General features: G+C 38.6%; 2 protein-coding genes and 1 long non-coding RNA gene across 6 annotated transcripts in view; 2 read left to right on the top strand and 1 right to left on the bottom strand.

The window, feature by feature from the left end:
- Nucleotides 1–19,966, bottom strand: part of LOC138028347 (uncharacterized) — an 83,184-nt gene that overhangs the window by 10,025 nt on the left and 53,193 nt on the right. The gene's annotated exons all lie outside the window — the stretch shown is intronic.
- On the top strand, nucleotides 3,642–7,954 carry LOC138028657 (homeobox protein notochord-like). Its single transcript, XM_068876259.1, has 2 exons — nucleotides 3,642–4,093; nucleotides 6,740–7,954. Exons 1-2 carry the CDS (start codon nucleotides 3,736–3,738, stop codon nucleotides 7,063–7,065), a joined length of 684 nt encoding a protein of 227 aa, XP_068732360.1. The 5' UTR covers nucleotides 3,642–3,735; the 3' UTR covers nucleotides 7,066–7,954.
- Nucleotides 8,891–17,260, top strand: LOC138028344 (homeobox protein vab-15-like). Of its 3 annotated transcripts, none has more exons than XM_068875843.1 (3): nucleotides 8,891–9,541; nucleotides 13,065–13,479; nucleotides 16,557–17,260. In XM_068875843.1, the coding sequence occupies exons 2-3, from the start codon at nucleotides 13,110–13,112 to the stop codon at nucleotides 16,862–16,864; spliced, it is 678 nt and encodes a 225-aa protein (XP_068731944.1). In that variant the 5' UTR covers nucleotides 8,891–9,541; nucleotides 13,065–13,109; the 3' UTR covers nucleotides 16,865–17,260. The 3 variants fall into 3 exon arrangements, with proteins under 3 accessions (XP_068731944.1, XP_068731943.1, XP_068731945.1); XM_068875842.1 differs by lacking the exon at nucleotides 8,891–9,541 and adding an exon at nucleotides 10,156–10,227; XM_068875844.1 differs by lacking the exon at nucleotides 8,891–9,541 and adding an exon at nucleotides 11,590–11,734.

Here is a 19,966-nt window from a genome sequence, read left to right as displayed (position 1 = left end):
AAATAAATAAATACATTAAAAAAATAAGTAAATAAAACTAAAAAAAAAAACAAACCTTGCTATGTATTAATGAGTGTCTAAAAGCGCACGGATGCTACAACGCTTGGTGACTCCGTGGATAATTTGCTCTTTAAAAATACTTTGAACGCTGTTATGCTGTAAGATTCACTTTCTTTGGCTGCAGTATAGATGTAGTAACGGGCTACTATAAGACACAGGTTGACAGCTCGAAAAGATCGCTTCTCGTGGTGATGTGCATATATTTTAGCATTGTTCGTCAGAGGCAAAAAGGTTCCAGAAAGTATGGACGTGCCGACATTCTACGAACAGATGCTCTAAGGTCTGTCTTACACCACACAATTGACATTCATCGTTTTCGATAATTTTAGCTCCAAAAAATTTGCTGCGAGTGTAAAGAATGTGGTGGTTGATTTTGAATTGAAACATCGAGAGTTTTATGTTTTTGGTGACTTTAAACGGGAGAATGTATAAGGACTCGATGCTCTGATCAGTAAAACCGGCCTTAGTTAGACGAGCTTTAGATGTAGGTATTTGGAACGTTTTGGAGACGTAAAGTGAGCGTGCTTGCTGACAAGTCCAACATGAAATATTTAAAGGGTGTCTCGCGGACTGTCCTGTAGTAACTGATTCCTTTTCAAGATCACGTTTAAAGGCTTCTTTCCAGTACTTTGGAATGGCGTTGCACATCCCAAAATAACGCAGAAAGTTTGTTTTTATTTTACACTTTTTCCTAAATTCAGGGAAGGACAAGAATTTTCCTTCTTCGTCTAGGATATCCGATAGGGTCTTTACTCCGGCATTATAACATTGTCGATAAAAAATGGATTTTCCGCCGATTGTGATAAAGTGGTTATTCCATAAGATCTCATTTCCTATTTCTTTTTTTGTTGTGGGAGTGTGCTTGATAATCTCTTCCCAAACAAATCACATTCAAGACGTCGCGGTAAAAAAGTTTTTATAGAGAAATTACATTCGAACAGCAGTGGGCCACCTACGTGCTGTAGTAGAACGAGGGGTATTTTCTTCCAGGACTGCGTTTGAGGATTGAGGAACCGTTTTACCCAACCTGCTTTCAAAGATTTATTTATGATTTCAAAGTCAGGCATATTAAGTCCGCCGTCCTTAATCTTACCAATCATTGTGGAATGTTTCATTTTAGGCGGTTTGTGGTTCCATACGAAGCTAGAAAGAAGCTTACTCACTTAGTCAACAAATCCACTGGGTACACTCAGAACAGAGGCAATAAAAACTATCTTTGAAAGAGCTAAATTTTTGACAATGTTTATTTTCCCGTAAAGTGTGAGATCTCGTGATGACCAGATGTTAAGACATTTTTCTAGAGCAAGCAATCTTTTTTCAAAATTATCTTTTACGGATATTTCCGAGTCACGGGAGAAGCAAACGCCGAGACACACTTCAGGGGCCAGTTAATGCCAAAGCGATTTGTGGATTGTGGATTGTGGATTGTTTTTTCCCAACCACATTGCCTCCGTTTTTGATCTGTTTAGTTCCAATCCCGAACAACTTTTAAAAGCGTGAACTAGACACAAACTCAAAATATTATTGTGTCTAGTACACGGCAGAGGAAACATTCTTCCGGCTTCTACATTAATGCAGTGCCGCAACGAAAATGGCTGTTGCCCCCCCCCCCCCCGGGGGGAATCCCATACAAAAAGGGGATGCTCGTCGTCTCGCTTAGTGGTGTAAATTTCGGATTTTGGTCTCTCTTAGGGTGTTTAGGGTTGCGCGCGAAGAAATATAGAAGTGTATATTTACTTTAGGGGTCACAAAAGCCCCAGGCTGTTGGCGCTTCTCGGAAGACCCATTTGTTTACTCGAAACTTCGACCAGTCTATTTAACGTCTTTAAAAATTCAAGGTATTGCTAGCCTGTGTACAGCAGAGCGGGCGGTTGTACACAGCAATTTGATCTAGACAGGAGGGGTTTAAATCTTCCATTGGTTGCTCTTTGTTTGTTTGTTTGTTTGGCATGTAACTAAGTGTCTAAATCGGTTTTCTACGCTTGCGGAAAAAGCATGGGGAAGTTCTACCCTGAAAGGACTTTTCATTACGTTAAAATCGTCTTATTTACGCATTGTGCGTAACTCCGTCGTCTGCGGCCCTACTTATGGCGTGCCCTTAATTAGAGTCTTTTACTTCGTCAGCGGGTTTGTTTATTCAGTTACGTCAAAGAAATGTCATTCCTAGCTTTTCAACAGAACACCCTTTTGATACGTTAAGTATAATTATTTCCATTCAGTAAATGCACTCTCGATCAGTGAATGGTTGATCGAAGCGACTAAAAAAAGCTGACCAACTTTGCTTGTATCTCCATAATTTAAACCATAGTAAAAAGGATTCAAACACTAGATTAATTAGGCTTTGTCGGCCAGACAAAACTTGAAAAGGGTATTGCGTTAATCATTTCCTATGTCCTTCACCTTTCCTGATTTTGTCTGCCGCCCAGCGCTCAGGCGTGTTGTGAAATCGAGACTCCGTCGGATGACGTCATTATTTCTCAAGCAATTTTTTGGCTGATTCATGTTATTCTTGGATAAAAAAATCCCTTCGCTGCCCACAGTGGCTTACTGAAGCGATGTTTGTGCCCGTAATTATAAGTTCACTGTCTCGTGACCTCTTTAATAAAAATCATGAGGTAAATATGTTATTGCAAAACTTAAGTGGGCGGTGGTCAATGTTAATTGTTTGTCACGCGTGACGCGCGTGGGTTTGGAATGAAACACATTACGTCACCGGAAAAGGGTGACATAATTTTCGGGCTGTGCAAAAGAGCTAATCTTGAAGAAAATGCCAGTTAAAGAAAATTTTGCTGATACTCTGTTTTTACTAAATTGTTGAGGAAATTGCAACCAACAGCTATTGACAGATGTATTTGCATTCCTGCATCGGAAAGGCTTATCTACTTTCCTTTGTCTAAACACCCGGTCTTGCTTGCAATGAAAACAGTGATCCAAACTAGACTTATAAAAATTATGGTTAAGAGCTTCTCAGTCCTAAATTAATTTACCTCGATTAAGCGGTGAATAAAAACACGGGGGCAATCCCTGAGGTATGAGTCATCCCTCACTTCTCATCATTACTCTATTTGTTTCACTTGTGGCCTTTTTGGAGTAAGGTTAAATCGCTTAAAATAAATTACCATTATTTGAATTAGATCTATCGTATTTTTACCTAATCAAAACTGGGAAACACTGAGTTGCATCACCTTGTTTAGTCCCTTAATACATCAACTCTCTTGTTGCAAGTATCTCTTGCATGTTCATTTGATAGTTCAATTTTTTGCTGATTTAGATAAATTTCTTGGAAAGATAGTTGAGTATTGTAGGAGTTTCATTTTCACTAATTAATAAGGCGGAAACAGAATTTCCAGATATTGCAAAACTTACTTGATGGCACCGCCAAATTTGGTATGATTCTTGGAATACAGGGGATCGTTTTACTGCTATCCCATGACTTCAGTTATTTCCCGGGACAACCGTTTATAAGGAGAAAATAAAACACTGCCGAGTATTTTCCTGAAATAAATATCAGCCCCCGCAGGCCTGTCGTAACATGATCGGCACACTACGAGAGCAGGCAAAAATGACTTAAATAACGATGATGACAAATTGAGTCAGACATAAATCTTATGCGTGAACTACGAGAGCTTCAGTTTCACATCACAAATATCGCGATCATAACTACTTACTCCGCAAATGGATTCTCACAAACAGGAAACTGGTCTTTCTTTTTCCATTGAAAATATCTTGCGAGACGATTTTCCAAAGCACCGGAGGTCAGAGCCAAGCTCTACGAGTTTGTCAACAGATGTTTATGATCCCAGGTCAACCGCACCAAGCTGGTCGCCAAAAGCACCTCTGCTTCGTTGCTATGCGCTTCGTTACAGTCCAATTTTTTTACGATTTTTGCCGAATGTGCAAAGAATGGGCTCAAGGCTTCATCAAGTTAACAGAGTTAAAGAACTTATTTTATCGCAACATCCACAGAGGATAGGAGAAGATCATTTGCGCTGCGATCAGGAAAAAGACGAAGAAAGACCACACGAACTGGATGGTAAGTCACTTTTTGTGCAAACTGAAACTGACGAGAAAGAGCGTAAATAATCGTTCTGGGCTTGACTTTCAGTTAGGTTATAAGCCGACTATTAAGTTCAGGAAATGCTGATTGAGTTTAAGTAAACCCTAACCTCAGTAAAATCATTGGAATTTTTTGCAAGCACTAACTTTAAAAGAAACTAGGCGGAATAAAATATTACCAAACAAGTTCAGTAAAATACAAGTTTTTAGAGGGAAACTGAACGAAGCATGTGACGCGCCGTCGCTTATGAGGCGTGATTCAACAGTGGCTAAATTTCATGGATGAAAGGTTAAAAAATAATGATTTATCAGCTAAAATGTGTTCTTATTCACTTAAATCTGCCTAAACACGGAAAATTAATAAAATCGTACTTATATCCTTGTGACAAGCACAGAAAACCCTCAATTTGTGTTGTTAATCACATGAAATTGGAAAAGATCAAAAATCGTTAATACTCCAACTTTAAATTTGAACCATGAAATTTGAAAGCACAAACTGACCTAAACGGACACAAGAATTATTCCCCGATTGGTCGTGGCCAATAAACCACCTTCCGTTAACGTCAAACGAGAATAATCCTGGCAACATCTTCAGCACTGCGGAAATTTTAAAATTAGCAAGTTCTTGGATACTAAAAAATTGTTCAGTTTCTGCGAATACTACTTTCATACGTTTTAATTTGGAGACTTCATGTTGAAGCAAAAAAGAAGTATTTCTACGACATAAATAGTTATATTGTTTATTCCGCAATATAGAAGTCGGAACACGGTGACTCTGGCTCCGGTTACTAGTCCGGACATAAATACCGGGAAAATGCAAGACCGACATCCGTTAAATAGCAGGAAAATTGCTTATTGCGCCAAATTCCGCGAGCCAATGTAGTTTATCTTTGCTTGGAATTCCATGGTCGCTTCTTATCCTATGAATTACGACATAGCCGCCTCTCACAAGCCATTTTCGAATTTTTCACACTCTGCTTCTCAGAGATATTTAAATGAGGTTTGTTTTAATAACTCCCACTCAATTCTTCAGTTACCTTTTCGTGTTCTAAGCCTTCTTTTGATCAAGCGGAAAAATAATGAAATTGATGGTTCAATGAAACCGTGAGTACCCACAGATGGAGTGACGTTTCTATTGTCCATTTGTAAAGGACGTCGAAGTAAGTGAAATCTGTTGATTAAACTTGAAAGCTATTGACTAATACAATTCCCTTTAACCTCAGTGTCACTGGTCTTTTACTTTAGAAAGCTACCTTTACATCTAATACCAAGACTTTAACAGAATAGTTAGCTGCGGAAAAGTTTATATTCAGCGATTACTGAATTTGTATGAATTTGTATAGTAATCGAGGGATTATTTAACCCTACAACATCCCAAGATTGTTTTTGCATAACTAAAAGTAAAGCATTCATAATCAGTATGCCGACATAGACGGTTCTTTATGGGTGTGGCAACCAAGCATTTGATGGGAAATTATGCTTGCTTTCAATGACCAAAGGCTTTTAATGTGATCATTTTTTTCTAAAATTGGGTGCAATCGGTTCAAAATTTGCAACGTGCAAAGTTCGCCAGAGACGATCATGCCGGAGCCCCACATGAATAAACGTTTTGGTCTGGAAGATGACTGATTTTTCTTGGGAGAATGGACTTCGTTTGAGATCTAGACGCATCAAGATTATGTGGAACAATAAATACGGCAAAAACGTAGCTGAGACAAAATTTGTCTCAGACAAATTATACGTCTTCCATTATGTTATAACGAAGCAGTTAACACGCTGACAAAGTAACGAAGGCATCAAATTCCATGAAAATATGTAAACGATTTGTAGATTATGAACGGAGAGCACGTTGTGTCGGAAACTCAGTGATGAGAGCACTCACAGATCTGTTCATTTTCGGTTGTTTCAAGAGTAAAGTCACCGTTACATCTCCATGTTATTTGCCTTATGAAATCCACTAAATAGTTCATTCCAGATTGAAATATTCTGTCAATTAACCGAACGAAATCTCTGCCTTTATTGTACGTTTTTTACCTCCTCTTTCTACGTTGTGTTCTTGTCTTTCACCTATCCACAAAACTAGTGCAACAGGTGAGAAACTCAACAATGTCAGTGAACAGACTTAGTCCGCTAACGAGGACAAAATAAAAAAAAATTAAAAGGGAAATGTGTGTGCAACGATACAAGGAAATGTGATATTTTCCACACTGAGCTGGGGTGAAGCCATAGCAGGAGGGCAACTGCTGGCTGGTGGGTTGTCTCAATTTCGTGGAAACCCTGTGCTATGACAAAAGCGTATTACTGAGGCAGTTTTGCGGTTGAATGAAATCAGCCTAAGCAATCAAAAGGTCACTGCTGTCACTTTGGTTTTTGCACTTTTGCTCCTTTGAGCTCTCCCCTACCCCCTCATTAATGATCACAAGTTTAGCGTCATGCCAAGAACTGATAAGTCTCCCACGTCCTTATTGCTCCCGGTCAACAGAAGCGTGTTACCAGCGTGAATTTTAGGTGTGGCTATTCCTATTTCCGTTGGTCATGCTGCAGTTTTTCTTCATTGGTCAACTGGTAACTCTATCTTTTTTAAAAATCTACACTTACTGGTGTATATATTTCTGTTTTTCAGATTACATGGAGGAAAATGACACAGATAAAGACTCCGAACCAGATAAGTGCTTTGAGGAAAAAACCCCTCCACTGCGAAAGCGGCGAAATCGCAGTCATTTCACCCAGTATCAACTCCAGTATCTCGAGAAGATATTTTCCCGCCAACAGTATCTGACACGTGACGAACGGACGATTTTAGCGAGGGGTCTGGACATGACCGAACTTCAAATTAGAAACTGGTTTCAAAACCGCAGATACCATAAAAAACACCGTGCGATCGAGGATGCCAAACAGGGAAACTCTGGCTCGGATACTTCGAAGAATGGATTGAGCAACACGTTGTAAAAATGTCAGCGATACTAAATTGGAGAGAAAAGAACAAGAAGACAAGTCACGAAGCTCAAAATTGAATCAGTAAAAACTTGATGCTCATAAAATGAGCGAGAAATATTAAAGGAGTCAGAGACATGTCGGATTAACATGGTGAATAGGGAGCTTAAGATCTACGACGACGACGACGTTGAAAACGCCAGAAAACAATGATATCATTGGTTAAAAGAGCATAAATAATCGTGCTGCACGTGCGGCACGGATTTTAGCTCATTTTTTTGCGGTTCTCTGAGTGACGACGACGTGAAATCACTATATTTTAGGTTTTGACGACAACGTTAGCATGCAACAGAGAATCTTTCATTCTCTATTTTCAGTCTGAAACCGCTCGTACCAATTTATTTTTAGGATACGTCGCCCACATTGTACGACGTGAAGAAGATGGAATAATTGCGAAAGACTTTTACTAGAGCAAAATTCTATTTTGAGGTGACGTTTTCGTCGACGTCGCCGTCGTAGATCTTAAGCTCCCTAATAACACGGTAACGTCAACTGCTGTCAATCGCCTATCAGAGCAGGAAAGAATGGTCGTCGTTTTCAAGTCAAGCTAACGCGTTGTTTTGCGAAGAAAAAACACGTGACACTGGGGGCAGATGGTTAGCGCTGCGCCTTTAAAGGAGATTATTCAGACTTCAAATCTTATTTATAAAACGCTGTTTTATTTATGGTTAACGTGTGATCATGACCAAGGAATAACTGAGATTACGCTTTACATTGCACAAAATAATTTTATACACTAGTGTTACCTTGTATATCCCGTATTGTTTAATAGAGTGTAAAAATTTACATTATTGTAAAAGATGATGAGATGGCTTTGAAATAAAGACCAATAGGTGTATAACCTAATTTTTTTTCTCGGTAGAGAGTACGAAGAATGTAATATCCGGTCATATCCAGGTGATCTGGTGACGTAACTCGGAGGACTGGGGAGTAAAATTTTAACGCCGTATCCCACAACCGCGCGTGGGCTTATTTTCGAATTCAACATGCCAGAGGCGAGGTTAGATCTCCTCGGGTCTACTTGAATGTTCATTCAACAACAGGAAATGTGGTAGACACGTAATGATCTGTTGAGTTTTGGCGATGGAATACTGCAGGGAGTTTGGAAACAACACCAAAGGCCGCGCGCGGTTGCGGGATACGGCGTTAAAATTTTTCTTCCCAGTCCTCCAAATTACGTCACCAGATCACCTGGATATATATTAGAAGAGACTAAACCTAAAATTTACTCCGCTCTGATTACTCAAAAGTCTGATATTGTAAATTATCAAACCCGAAAGGCTCCGGAGGTCTTACTTTGAGCGTTTTCCTGAGGCCATTGTTAAGTAATCGCTTTTTAACAAAAATGCAATTTCCATGAAATCCCCGAAGATATCACTTTTTTAACGCATGTGGCTAAGTTGCTATACCTGATAAAAGCGATCAGCTTGGGTCTTAAGTACATTTTCTCGGTTGAGGTATGCCAGGATTTACAACTGTAAGCTCGATCAGAATCATCCCAGTAGAGATTACTTCAGCGTACTTACTTCAAAGGTTATGGAATTACCTTAAATAGGTGGTTTGTTAGTGAGTACCTGTTTTTCGCAGCTTACGAAGTAATCTTCAAAAATCGACAAAAATTTGAAACACTAAAAGAATACTTGCCTTAAGTGACTTGAAATAGTCATTACCACATTCCGTCTCAGCCCATTTCAGGATATTTTAGTTGTGGTCAACCGAAACGAATTTCTTTTGTAAGAGAAACAGGATCTTCTACACTTAACACAATGAGAAAGTGGTGTGTTTAATTTGGAAAAGAACCACAAGGAAAATTCAATGACGTGCCAATTTAACATGGACCTTCTGCAAGTCTTTTTTCTCTTCTAATTTGTGGCTGATAATACGCTCAAACGTTTTCAGTGGGTCGCTGGTCCGATGGAATAATCATGTTCAGTCGATTCTCCATTTGATTTAACGGACCCTTCATGTGATAAATTAACAGCCATCAATGAAAGCACTGAGTCAATCGCAACGAACGGATTATTCTGCATCGTGATATCATTCAAGGCTACGGGCAGCAAGTGAATCTATTTAGGGAAGCGGAAGAGTGACACGCTATTGGTCGACAAACTGAACTTTTACAAAAATTCGCTTATCTCACGAGAGGATCCAGTTTAGCGGTCTTTATCACCGCGATTAACTTGCCAGTGTAACTATATGGTTAAAACGTTTAAGCGGTCGGCTTATGAAAGGTCACCCTGGGCCGTTTCATTTTTTTAGTCAATCTCAATTCATTCAACTTAGCTCAAGACTGCTTCTTCATTATGCTCCTAACGGTGTCTTAGTCGGTAATATTTGAGGAAGAAGAAGAAGAAGAAGAAGAAGAAGAAGAAGAAGAAGAAGAAGAAGAAGAAGAAGAAGAAGAAAACACGGAAGCAAAGCCCTCACTGAGGCAAGTAGCTCACTGATATAAGAGTCTGGCAAGACACTCGTGAAGCCATAATGCCGCAACTTAAAAAGCTTGAAACTGCTCAGCGCTGCTTTAACAAAATTCAAGCTAAGCCAATTTTACCCGTACTGAGCCAAGTGCGGACAAAGATAAATACAGGGAGAGCTCCACTGAATGATTCAGATTTCACTAGTCGTAAGCTAAAGAGAGTTCAACCAAATGCTACATGAAACATGAATTCCTCAAAGATGCCGATTTCTAGCTTTAGAAAGACTCATGTTATTCTTATCCTTCCACTTCTCATCTTAATCAACCGCTTTATTGTTAAGGAGATTTAACTAATCAGTGATAATTCGGGGATCCCTAGAGGCAAAAAATCGGATTGCTCCGGCAAGAGTAATACTGAACCCATTACATTCCGCTTACTTGCTCGGATGGCTTCCCCCTCCCTCACACCCCCCCCCCCCCCCCCTCATTCATCATTCATCTATAGATTACGAGGTCAGCATTCACCATGTCCTTTCAAGTATATTCGCGCTTTAGTTTCAAGCTACGCTTACGCAGGTCGCGCATTTTTCAGTCAGTTTTTTTTCACTGAATCGAAAAACTGACGAGTATCGCTTTACGAAATAATGTATTGTGTCACTGTAAAAAGGTATGGCCGACATTTGTCGCACACGAAGAATATAGTAAGTTCAATCGTGCTTTTTTTTTACTTATACTGATTGATTTGGAAGCAGTCCTGTACAAAACATCAAGGAAGCACGAAATCTTAAAAATAATGATACAAACTTTTCTTCATTTCATTTGCTGTTTGCATTTCTGACCAAAATAAAGAATTTTGTTCTAGTTCTTCCTGTTAATGTCGGATTGAATGATTTGAATGCTTTGAACTTTTTATTGGCGCCAAGTAGTCAAACCAATAATTTACGATTGGAGAATCCAAACCAACAAGCTGAGGAAATTTCACCAAAAAATAGAAGGTGACATATATCAATCATTTTATTACAACGTTCACTTTCCTGTGCACTTTTCGTTTTCACCGCGTTATTTTTTAGTTCAGTATCATGACACAGTTCTAAAATTGTCAATAATACATGTCGTTGTATTACTGGCAATGCATTTCGATCGTGTTTGAAACGAGTAATGCTCAAATTTATTTGTCCACTTGGGAAACCAATTTGACAATTTGTCCCTTCGAAGCAGTACACTGAGAAACGACTGAAATCTTCATGTAAAGTATAATTTCACACATTTGACAAATCTCTACGAAGTCCCAAGAGATAGTCAGTATGATTAATCAATTTTTATTTTGGGGTCACTAAGGTTCAAGAATTTTCCGCATTTCAAACTCTTTTAAATAATATCCATTTTTGAGATTATTGATTGAATTTTCCCCGCTGAAAACGCAGGCAGGAACTGCATATTATAATTCTTTCTCGTATTGCCCACAGTCCGGCGAAAAGAGATTGAAATGAGAAAACATAAACGATGTGTTTCCCGCTTTCTCGTAAGAATCAAAAGCGCCCGTTAAGAACTTGTAAAATCAAACTTAATATACTTTTGATGGAATAACTGTAATACTGACACATTTCACTGATCAGTGAGTAACAATATTTGAAAAAGAATGATACGAGATTCCTATGCAAGCAGTGATATCTCGTTAAGAATACTGAAACTATTTTTTCACGTTCCTGGTTGTTAATTAATGGTCAATTTTTCGTTTGTCCTTAAAATGTCACCGTTCATTTCCTCTCTCATTCGACAGACCGCTGACACGCCCCTACCGTTGTAGGGTCTGTTGCGTATTGCCGAATGCATAACTGGGAAGCTATCCCAGAGGACTACACCTAAGCTATGATAGTTCCTTTACATGCTAAGTTTCCTTAAAGCTGTTTCTCGTATATCAGACGAGCACAAGACGAACGGGTCAATAAAGGACCCCCAAAATTGGTCAGTAAGATCAAAGTGCAACACTCCAATCTAGAACAAACTTCTCTCTCTCAAGTGCGTGATAAGTTGAGTTCATTCGTGTTCAAATCAAATTGGCTTGTCTACCATTCAGCAGCGGGGATAAGTCAAGCACTGCAGTTAACTTGACAATTGATAGTGGCTATCTTGGCCAATAAACGAAATACAAAAAAGAGTCATTTTGGTTTGGAACAAAGGCATGATCAAGAAAGCAGAACCATTTCGGTAAGGAATGATGAAATAACTCAGTCAGTCCGCCAATTTTCTTGTTCCACCGGTTTGGACAGATGCGTTTGTTTCGCTTGTCTTATGCAAACAATTATAAACTCGCAGACCGATCTCTTTTTTGCTTTCCTCCGAAGAAACAAAAAGGAGTTTTTAAGACTTTCGAATCGGATATCCCACCGATTAATTAAATAAGTTTTGGCGGAGTGACAAAATGTAGAGTTTCATGAAATGGGCCAATTTCCATCTGCCTCGACCACGCCAAACTTGCAGAAACTTATTTTCCAAAGTTTGGGAGTGGAATTTAACTATTACCTGGCTGGTGACATATATTTTTGTCAGGGAATTTTCTTGCCATGTAGGAAAGAAAACACATCTGTTTTATTTAAGTTCCAATTAAAACTATTTTTTTACGTGATTAATGGTTGTTAACATATCTTGAAATGTATTAATCGCGACATCAGACGATACGAAAGTAATCTGTTTCGCTTAATCTGCATTGTAGTAATACCAGAGCTCGTTAAGCGCATATTTTGATAATCAAGAGAGGATAAAGTTAACGTTTAATGTTCAAATTATTTTCAAACTTTTTAGTAAATAATCTTTAGCAGTATTACTTACTGATAGTTCCAAAGTGGAGACAAAACTGATCAGTAAATGTGTTATGCTTAACATTCCAAGATACTCTGTCGTGGCATTTTCAATCACCTTAAAATATCAAACTATCATTTATCGTCTGCCTTATTGGGTGGCACCTCTAGAGAATGCAACTGACTGCAGAAGGCTTGACTCAAATAGACTTTTCCTCGGGAAGTCTTAAATGATTGGTCTTGCAAATCGCATGAATTCGCCAAAACTTCACTTTTGTTGACAACAAGGAAAAGACGGTGACTAGTTTTTCGAGATTTTTGTTTCGAGGTTGCTTTTATACTTCAAACTTTCGAAAGCAAAAAGTGTACCAGGATCTTGACGAAAATGCAACAACACGAGTTTAGGATTCTCGTGGTCTGTAAATTGGAGAATTTCATTTTGAGTCTCTTTACAAAGAGGCCAGAGATTGATATCGGCCCCATATCAGCTCCAACTCAATCATTTGCAAAGCACACTTATTGCGCTCAGTCACTGGGATTAATGGTAGCCTAGAAAATCAATATATTACTGTGCTCCCGAAATAGCATGTATACTAACCAGTAACAATCCGACCAGCTCACCCCTGCTCTCCATACAAATCACTGACCATACATGTGAGAGAACCTTAAGTGGGCGGTTACCCAAATATTTTTGACTATAAAACTTGTGTACTTAACGAGGCTTCTTTCACTTTCACCAGGGCTTTAATATTGTAAGGTCATCACCGCTGTTGAATGAACCCTTAATGGATTTTCACGGACAGAAAGCTGATCTCTCCTTTTCCATCGAAAAGATCTTACGAGACGATTTTTCGTACAGTCGTCCTTCACAAACAGGCGTCTTGGGTTTCCAAAGGTGTCGTGATTCGTTTTTCCAGCCCTGGACGTCAACCCCATCCATGTTTAGATGTTATTCGGTCGCGTATAGCCCTTATGTTATCATGAAGTATTTGCCGCCACAGGCCGCCGCATCCTCACCGCACAGGACCGCAACAACCAAGTTACAGCGACAACACACAATCAAAGAGCACATTGAAGAACCAATGGATGAAGCGACTACAAACATTAATAAGGAAATCTCGAAATTCAGATACGAGACAAGTCAGAAAGACAACGGTGAGATTGTAACATTTAAAACCATTTTACTTAAAATGCATTAGAGATAGAATTCAGTATCTCATTCTTAAGTCAGCCTGACAATGTACGTTGGAAATTTGAGTTGAAAAGCTGATTTTCTCAAGGTAAGGTTCAGTATCAACGCTGCTCGATTCGTTTTTGAATAGTATGAAAACTTTTATGTTTGGAAGGTATATAACCTGAGAGAATTTTAACGCTCTGAATGCTGACAGACAATATCAGGAAAAAGCTAAGCCTGTACTGATTGTTTATATTACAAGATTGTCGTCTTTAAAAATGTGACGGGACAGGGTGTGAAACTGCCCGCTTATGCAAGAAAATAAATTTTAAAAAAACATTAAAGCCCTTCAAGATTTTCGCTTTCTTGACTTTTGCATGGGTCACACCGAAAATTCTTTTTTCCTTATTTTTTTTTTTCTTATCCTTTTTTTTTTCTATTGGGTAAACAACCAAGCTATTTGCACTCGAGTGGCCATGGCCGCGGGGTTCGCAGTTCGCTTAAAGTTAGGTTGGTAAACGGGCATCGATCGCCGCGGCTGGTGTTGAAACTTCAGTGGAAGGAGGATCTCATATATCAGACTGCTCGGCTCTGTTCATGTCTGTTTTAAAATGGAAAGTCGAAGGTTTCCGTTAAAAATGCAGCCTACAAGTCATTAATGACTTTGGTTGACATAGGGTTTCAAAATATCTGATCCGATTGTTGATTAACAAGGTTTGAAGCTGGTACTTCATGGATAATCTCAATGACTTTCTGGGCTTCCGCCAATGAAGTTTGGAAACTGTAGTCACAAAACATTTCCGTTGGCCATTTTACAAAACACCTCATGCTTTGCTTGTGTTTTCTTCACCTTGTTTATCAACTATAACCATATTAAAAAATAAAGTACTGGTAAACGTTTTTCAGAGTCTCAAATCCAAGTAGCAGAAGCAGTATGATGAACGATAGCATCCATCTATTTCAAGTCAACCAATTAACTGTTATTTTTCGTTCGGATATAAAGGTTGACTTCTGTCTATTTACTCTCCAATATTTAATGCCTGTTTTGTGGCATACTTTAGTTCCGTGCTTCAGTTGTTTTTAAAACAAGGTGTGACGGATTTAACAACAGCGGCCGGCGACACTGAATGTCGGCGTTTCAATATCTCAAACATACCGTGACCTGCCAAACAATAAACCAGTATTCATGTAGCTTGCTGGATCCTTGGCTATCATTGGTCGCTCTTTGTTGGCTGGAAACTGACCGGAATAGCACAAGTGCTTGATTTGAGCTTCCCAACAAATTCCACATTAATGAATTAAGGGTTATTAAAGGACTTATAAGCTTATAACTACATTTACAGCTATTGTATCATGAGAATGGGCGTATCTTTGACGTTTTCCGCGGTTGGCGGCGAAATTAAAACCATGGCCGTTTGTTCATTATTAATATCCGCATGGGTTAAAAGAGGTTTGAGTGTTTGTTTGGCAAAATAAAGGCTTTCGAGAAGGCAATCAGCTGTTTTAAATCATTAAAAAAGTTAACTGATAGCTCGTGATTCGACTCGCTTCAGTTCTCTTGAATTGATCGTCTATATGGTGTTAACGTTATCATGTCAGAGTATATTCCCGTAAAGTGCATGACTTCTTTACTTTGATTGTCAGGCCGCACTGAAACCAGATCATGAAAATGAGGAATAATCAATCTATTAATATTGAACACCTCTGCGCTATGGTTTTATTCATTTCCCGTTATCTCAAAGATAAGCATTCTAAGCATTGTCTAAATTTAACTTTAACTTAACACCAGACAATAGAATATTAGAACCTAAAACACAGTTTTTGCTATTTTCTTCGCTGATAAACAGAAGCGCGGATCCGTTTCCGTTTGCAGTCATTCCTTATTTAGTTTTTGATACCAATATCAAATTGTTACTATCATCGAATCGAAGACGTGTAGAATGACAATTTTTGGCACATGATGTGCGGGATTTTTCCGTGAACGAATTACAAGTGCATTGAGAAAACTCTTATTTCGCTATTGAATCAATGGTGATACTGGACTTCTTAGAACGAGTATGTGTTTAATTGTTGTCCCTGTCAAAGAATCTATCCGTGACTTCAGTTGATTTCTTGAATTGTTCTCGCAATTACAAATGAGAGGTGTTCGTATTGACTCTGCTATAGCAGGACGTCACGACACGCATTAAGGGGTTCGGGTCCCTCAGCTAGACTCACTAAAGAACAAAAATCAGGCATCTCTGTTCTCCATGGAAAGACAGTGACCGTCAATTTAAGCTTGAAATATGTATGATAAATTATATGATCGCACTTTGAAGTTGTAGAGCCTATTGGCCATTTTAAAAATATCAAATATTCAGCTTGATAGTGAGGCAGTGAGGACAAAAGCAATAGAAACACGTTGGAATGAATGTGAAAAATATATTGTCTTTGTCCTCGCTGCCTCACTATCAAGCTGAATTTTAATATATCGAAAAAGGCCCATTGAATGATTTGCAAAAGCATCCTTATCACCAAAGTAGACACCAAAGTATCACCAAAGTATCATGGAATCATTTTCTCGTTTTTAAACTAAAAATAAAACGGTTTAAGCTTAAACTACCTTTTAACAGTACAACAGCTGAGGCAAAAAAACAAATAGTCGACGAGTTACAGCATAAGGGCTAGTTGATGATGGTTAGTAGAAATGATGCACTGCCTACAGACACTTAATTGTCTTAGTCTTAAATTAACGATATATTTAAATTCAGCTTGATAGTGAGGCAGTGAGGACAAAGACAAAGGAAAGTGGATGATATTTAAATATTTTTCACATTCATTGCAACGTGTTTCTATTGTTTTTGTGCTCACTGCCTCACTATTAAGCTTCACTATCATAGCTTCACTTGAAGTCTTAAACTAGTTATCAAAATCAAGGATGGAATTGTGTACAGTGTACCATATACTTTGCAACATAAATGTTTCTCGTAAAAGTGTCCGCATAGTTTTGAAAAGAAATCCAAGTTGACCTTGAAAAAATCCTTGAATTAATTTCAGTTTTCTCTGTTTATTTCATCAGATGACACTAGCGAAAGAAAACACCTTCAAGAATCAAAAACGGTAAAGTGTTTCAGTGAAAAGGGACAAAAAAAGAAACGAAGAAATCGCAGCCATTTCACCCAGCGTCAACTTCAATATCTGGAGAAAATATTCTCCCGGCAACAGTACCTTACACGCGACGAGCGCACGCTATTGGCGAGGGGTTTGGAAATGACTGAACTTCAAATCAGAAACTGGTTCCAAAACCGGAGATATCAGAGACGGCACCGTGCAAACGAGCACGCTAAGATCGAGAAACCGGACTGCGGCACGGCGGTAGAGACATAAGTTACGCTGAGGCAAAGACAACCTAGAAACATTGCTTCTCCTGATTATTACGTAAATGAAATGGAAAATAAACTAAATTCACATTATCTGTAATTATATTATATATTTATTCAACTAATGAAGCCTGTATATATCTACTGTATATGAATTAAGATCTCCTGCCGAATGCCTCTTATCTATTGGTTTATTTTAAAGGAATTCAATCAGGAGAACATTTCTAATAATGTATAAGGTAATATAATTTGATTACAGTGTCACTATGAAATGATATGAACTAGAGATTTGTTGATCAAAGGGTTTATCCACATCGTTAGAATGCCATCTAAAGCTTGGAAATTGAGCCTCGCGTGAAACGTTTTAATTAACGAAAATCAAAATAAATATTTTTAAACCTTATGAGATGAGTTGGATGATTTACGCTTAGCCTGGTAGGACGAAAATCTACTCAGTCCAGAACCGAAATCAACCACCTAAATCGCGAAAGCGGACGTTTTTAAACCAACCTTTATTTACGACAACGGATATTACAATATCATACAAAAGTAACTCAAAATAACAAAATAAAAATACACCAGTACATGGAAAAGAAAGGGAAAAAAGATACATATTTGTGGACAGTAAGAGAAATGGCTCGCCACATCAAGACGACCCGCATTGAGTGCTCGTTGATAAAAAGAAGATGCTATTCAGATGGTTGAATACCTCTGGGACCAGGCTGAATAAAGATAAAAGATTTGAGGAGCCCTATATTTTAGAGATTGTTTCTTGTAATTTACAGGTTCGGCATAGGTAATATCTGGTTCAAAGGCAAACAAAGTATTGTTGTACATTGAAAGAGGAACGCGTTTTTAAAAGGTAAAGGTAAAGGTCCTTATTTTACGAGGGCAACACGTGACAGTGAACAAGAGTTACTGATAAACTTGTGGCCCTCGGTGCGCAACTTTTACCCCCCTTCCTCAGCCAATGCTCCATTTTACGGGTATTCAAAGCTTCATATATATAGCTTCATCGATCAGAGGAAAGTCGAAACAGACGTCAATCGAATGAGAGGGGAATCAAACTGGCAATCTCGAGCTCAGAAGGCCGCGTTCTAACCGACTGAGCTACCCCTGTAGTTTAATAGTTAGTGATTGCTATCTAGCCAACCCAAGAAATCCTCCCGAAAGATTTGTGTTTTTCTACAAGACCAAAACAGGTGGATAAGAGGCTCTTTCTCATAGCTACTTTTGTCAAAGTCCTATCCTCTTTAGAAAGTCATTTGTCGAGAGTCGTCTGTGAACGGGTTTAAACTGGAAAATAATTAATGTAGATATTTTGGAACAACGGAAAGGGAATTGTATAAAGCCTTTTAATCGACCGATATTCTGAGTAGGGAATATTGCAGTCAGCCAGCCATCATCTTTTGAACTTTTTCCGAAAGCGGACTTTTCTTGTTCTCTAATCCTGCTGGGGCTGTATCAGATCTATTTCGCAACATTTTCTTCCATCCGAAAACGAAAACAAATTCTTTTACCAGTTAGTTTGGCATCGGAGTTAAACGAAATTTCCTGGACACATGAAACCTTACAAACCGTGAAAGCATGTTAGAAAACGGCTAAATACGGGGCACGTACGTAAAAGTTGGGCCCATTTGTTGCGGATATATCATGAGTCAGTTTTAGCTAGGCCTTATATCAACCATGTCTGTATGGTCAGTTTAGCAGTCGCTCCTGCGGTCACTATATGACCGTTGCGTGCGTGAAAAAATTGAATCTTAATATTCTTTTCAGACACTGATTGAATTCTCATAGAGCACCGACACTGGTATTAAACAGATTTTTAATAATATTTCCCAATTTTCAGCCTGTTATACTGAAGTGATACTGAAAGAAGTCAGTTTCAAGGCGAACAAAGGAGATAACTGGGTAAAGTTTAGAGCGGCATTTAAGATGATGTAGTTTATTTCAGAAAATACATAGCCGCATGGCTGGATTGTATGAATACGAATGACTGGGTATGATTAAACAAAATTAAAATGAAAAAGGGGGCTCAGGGAGAGTTCGCATTTGCGTGAGTTGTTGCTGGATATCCAAGAAGTGTTTTACGAATTGTTTCGGCCGAGCCTAAGTAGCCATTTGACGCATCTTCAACTTTTTTCATGATGATGGCAATCAATTTTAAAATGAGCACTTAGCTTGGCGAAAAACGTTGTTGCTTGCAATATGGAATGATGAATCCCCAGTCGTGAGTCGCTCCGTCCACAACTGACTTTTCAAAACTGATGAACCACTCGAGTGGTATTTTGCGCACGGGATACGTGTTCCATCAACATCTAGATTGGACATTACATGATTTCGTTCACGGTTTCTTCGACGCATCACTTAAAGCTAAAGTATGGTGTAGAATAGTAAACCCCATATCCGATATACTTGTGAACTTGTTTCGGTTGATCGTCTTTTCCCGGCGTTGAAACTCAGCCATGGCAAAGCAAACACATCTGTTTGGAATTATTTTGACAAAAACGAAATGTCAACAATCATCTGGTACTTGAGTATCAGCTTCATTTCAGTATCAGTTTAAGTACGGGAGAAATTCCTTTGCAGTTTTGAGTTAGCCTTTTTACACCGGTGATTTGAGTGGTGTAAACAGACCACCCGATGCAAGCTCTAGCTCTGTCATGATCACATATCTCAACCGGAAACGCCAGCAATGTTAAAGCACATATCAACATATACTTAAGTTTTGGCCATTTTCACACGCATGATAATTCATTTGGCTCATTAATACCTCTTGTCTCGACCATGATGAAAAACTATTCGCTTCATTTTCTCCACATCGTCCAAACACGTAATACGTTTTCATCTGGACGAAATTCCCTTCCCAGGCTTCTCGCAATTTGCGTGCATTGTTGTGGTCGCGTGTGGTTTGTTATTGGCGGGAAAATATCTTAGAGCCTTGGATATTGACCAAAGATCGCAGTTCAATCTTATTTACATCAGTAACTCGAGCTTTAAAGGCCTCTGATAAGTGAAATTTCTGGAAATATATTTAATAATAAAACCAAGTGTTTTATTTTGTTAAATAGCATAGTTGAGTATTGGCGTTCAACCAGTCTCTTAAGCT

Source organism: Montipora capricornis, chromosome 13, assembly GCF_036669925.1.
Source record: "Montipora capricornis isolate CH-2021 chromosome 13, ASM3666992v2, whole genome shotgun sequence".
NCBI classification, from domain to species: Eukaryota; Metazoa; Cnidaria; class Anthozoa; order Scleractinia; family Acroporidae; genus Montipora; species Montipora capricornis.
The sequence above is the reverse complement of the archived record's forward strand: the minus strand, read 5'-3'. Positions and strand labels throughout refer to the sequence as shown.

Coding starts and splice junctions, on each gene's coding strand:
- LOC138028344 (XM_068875842.1), top strand. CDS start 10,171: ATGTATTGTGTCACTGTAAAAAGGTATGGCCGACATTTGTCGCACACG. Junction 10,228..13,064: donor TGTCGCACACGAAGAATATA/GTAAGTTCAATC, acceptor CACTTTCACCAG/GGCTTTAATATTGTAAGGTC. Junction 13,480..16,556: donor GACAAGTCAGAAAGACAACG/GTGAGATTGTAA, acceptor TTATTTCATCAG/ATGACACTAGCGAAAGAAAA.
- LOC138028657 (XM_068876259.1), top strand. CDS start 3,736: ATGGATTCTCACAAACAGGAAACTGGTCTTTCTTTTTCCATTGAAAAT. Junction 4,094..6,739: donor AAGACCACACGAACTGGATG/GTAAGTCACTTT, acceptor TCTGTTTTTCAG/ATTACATGGAGGAAAATGAC.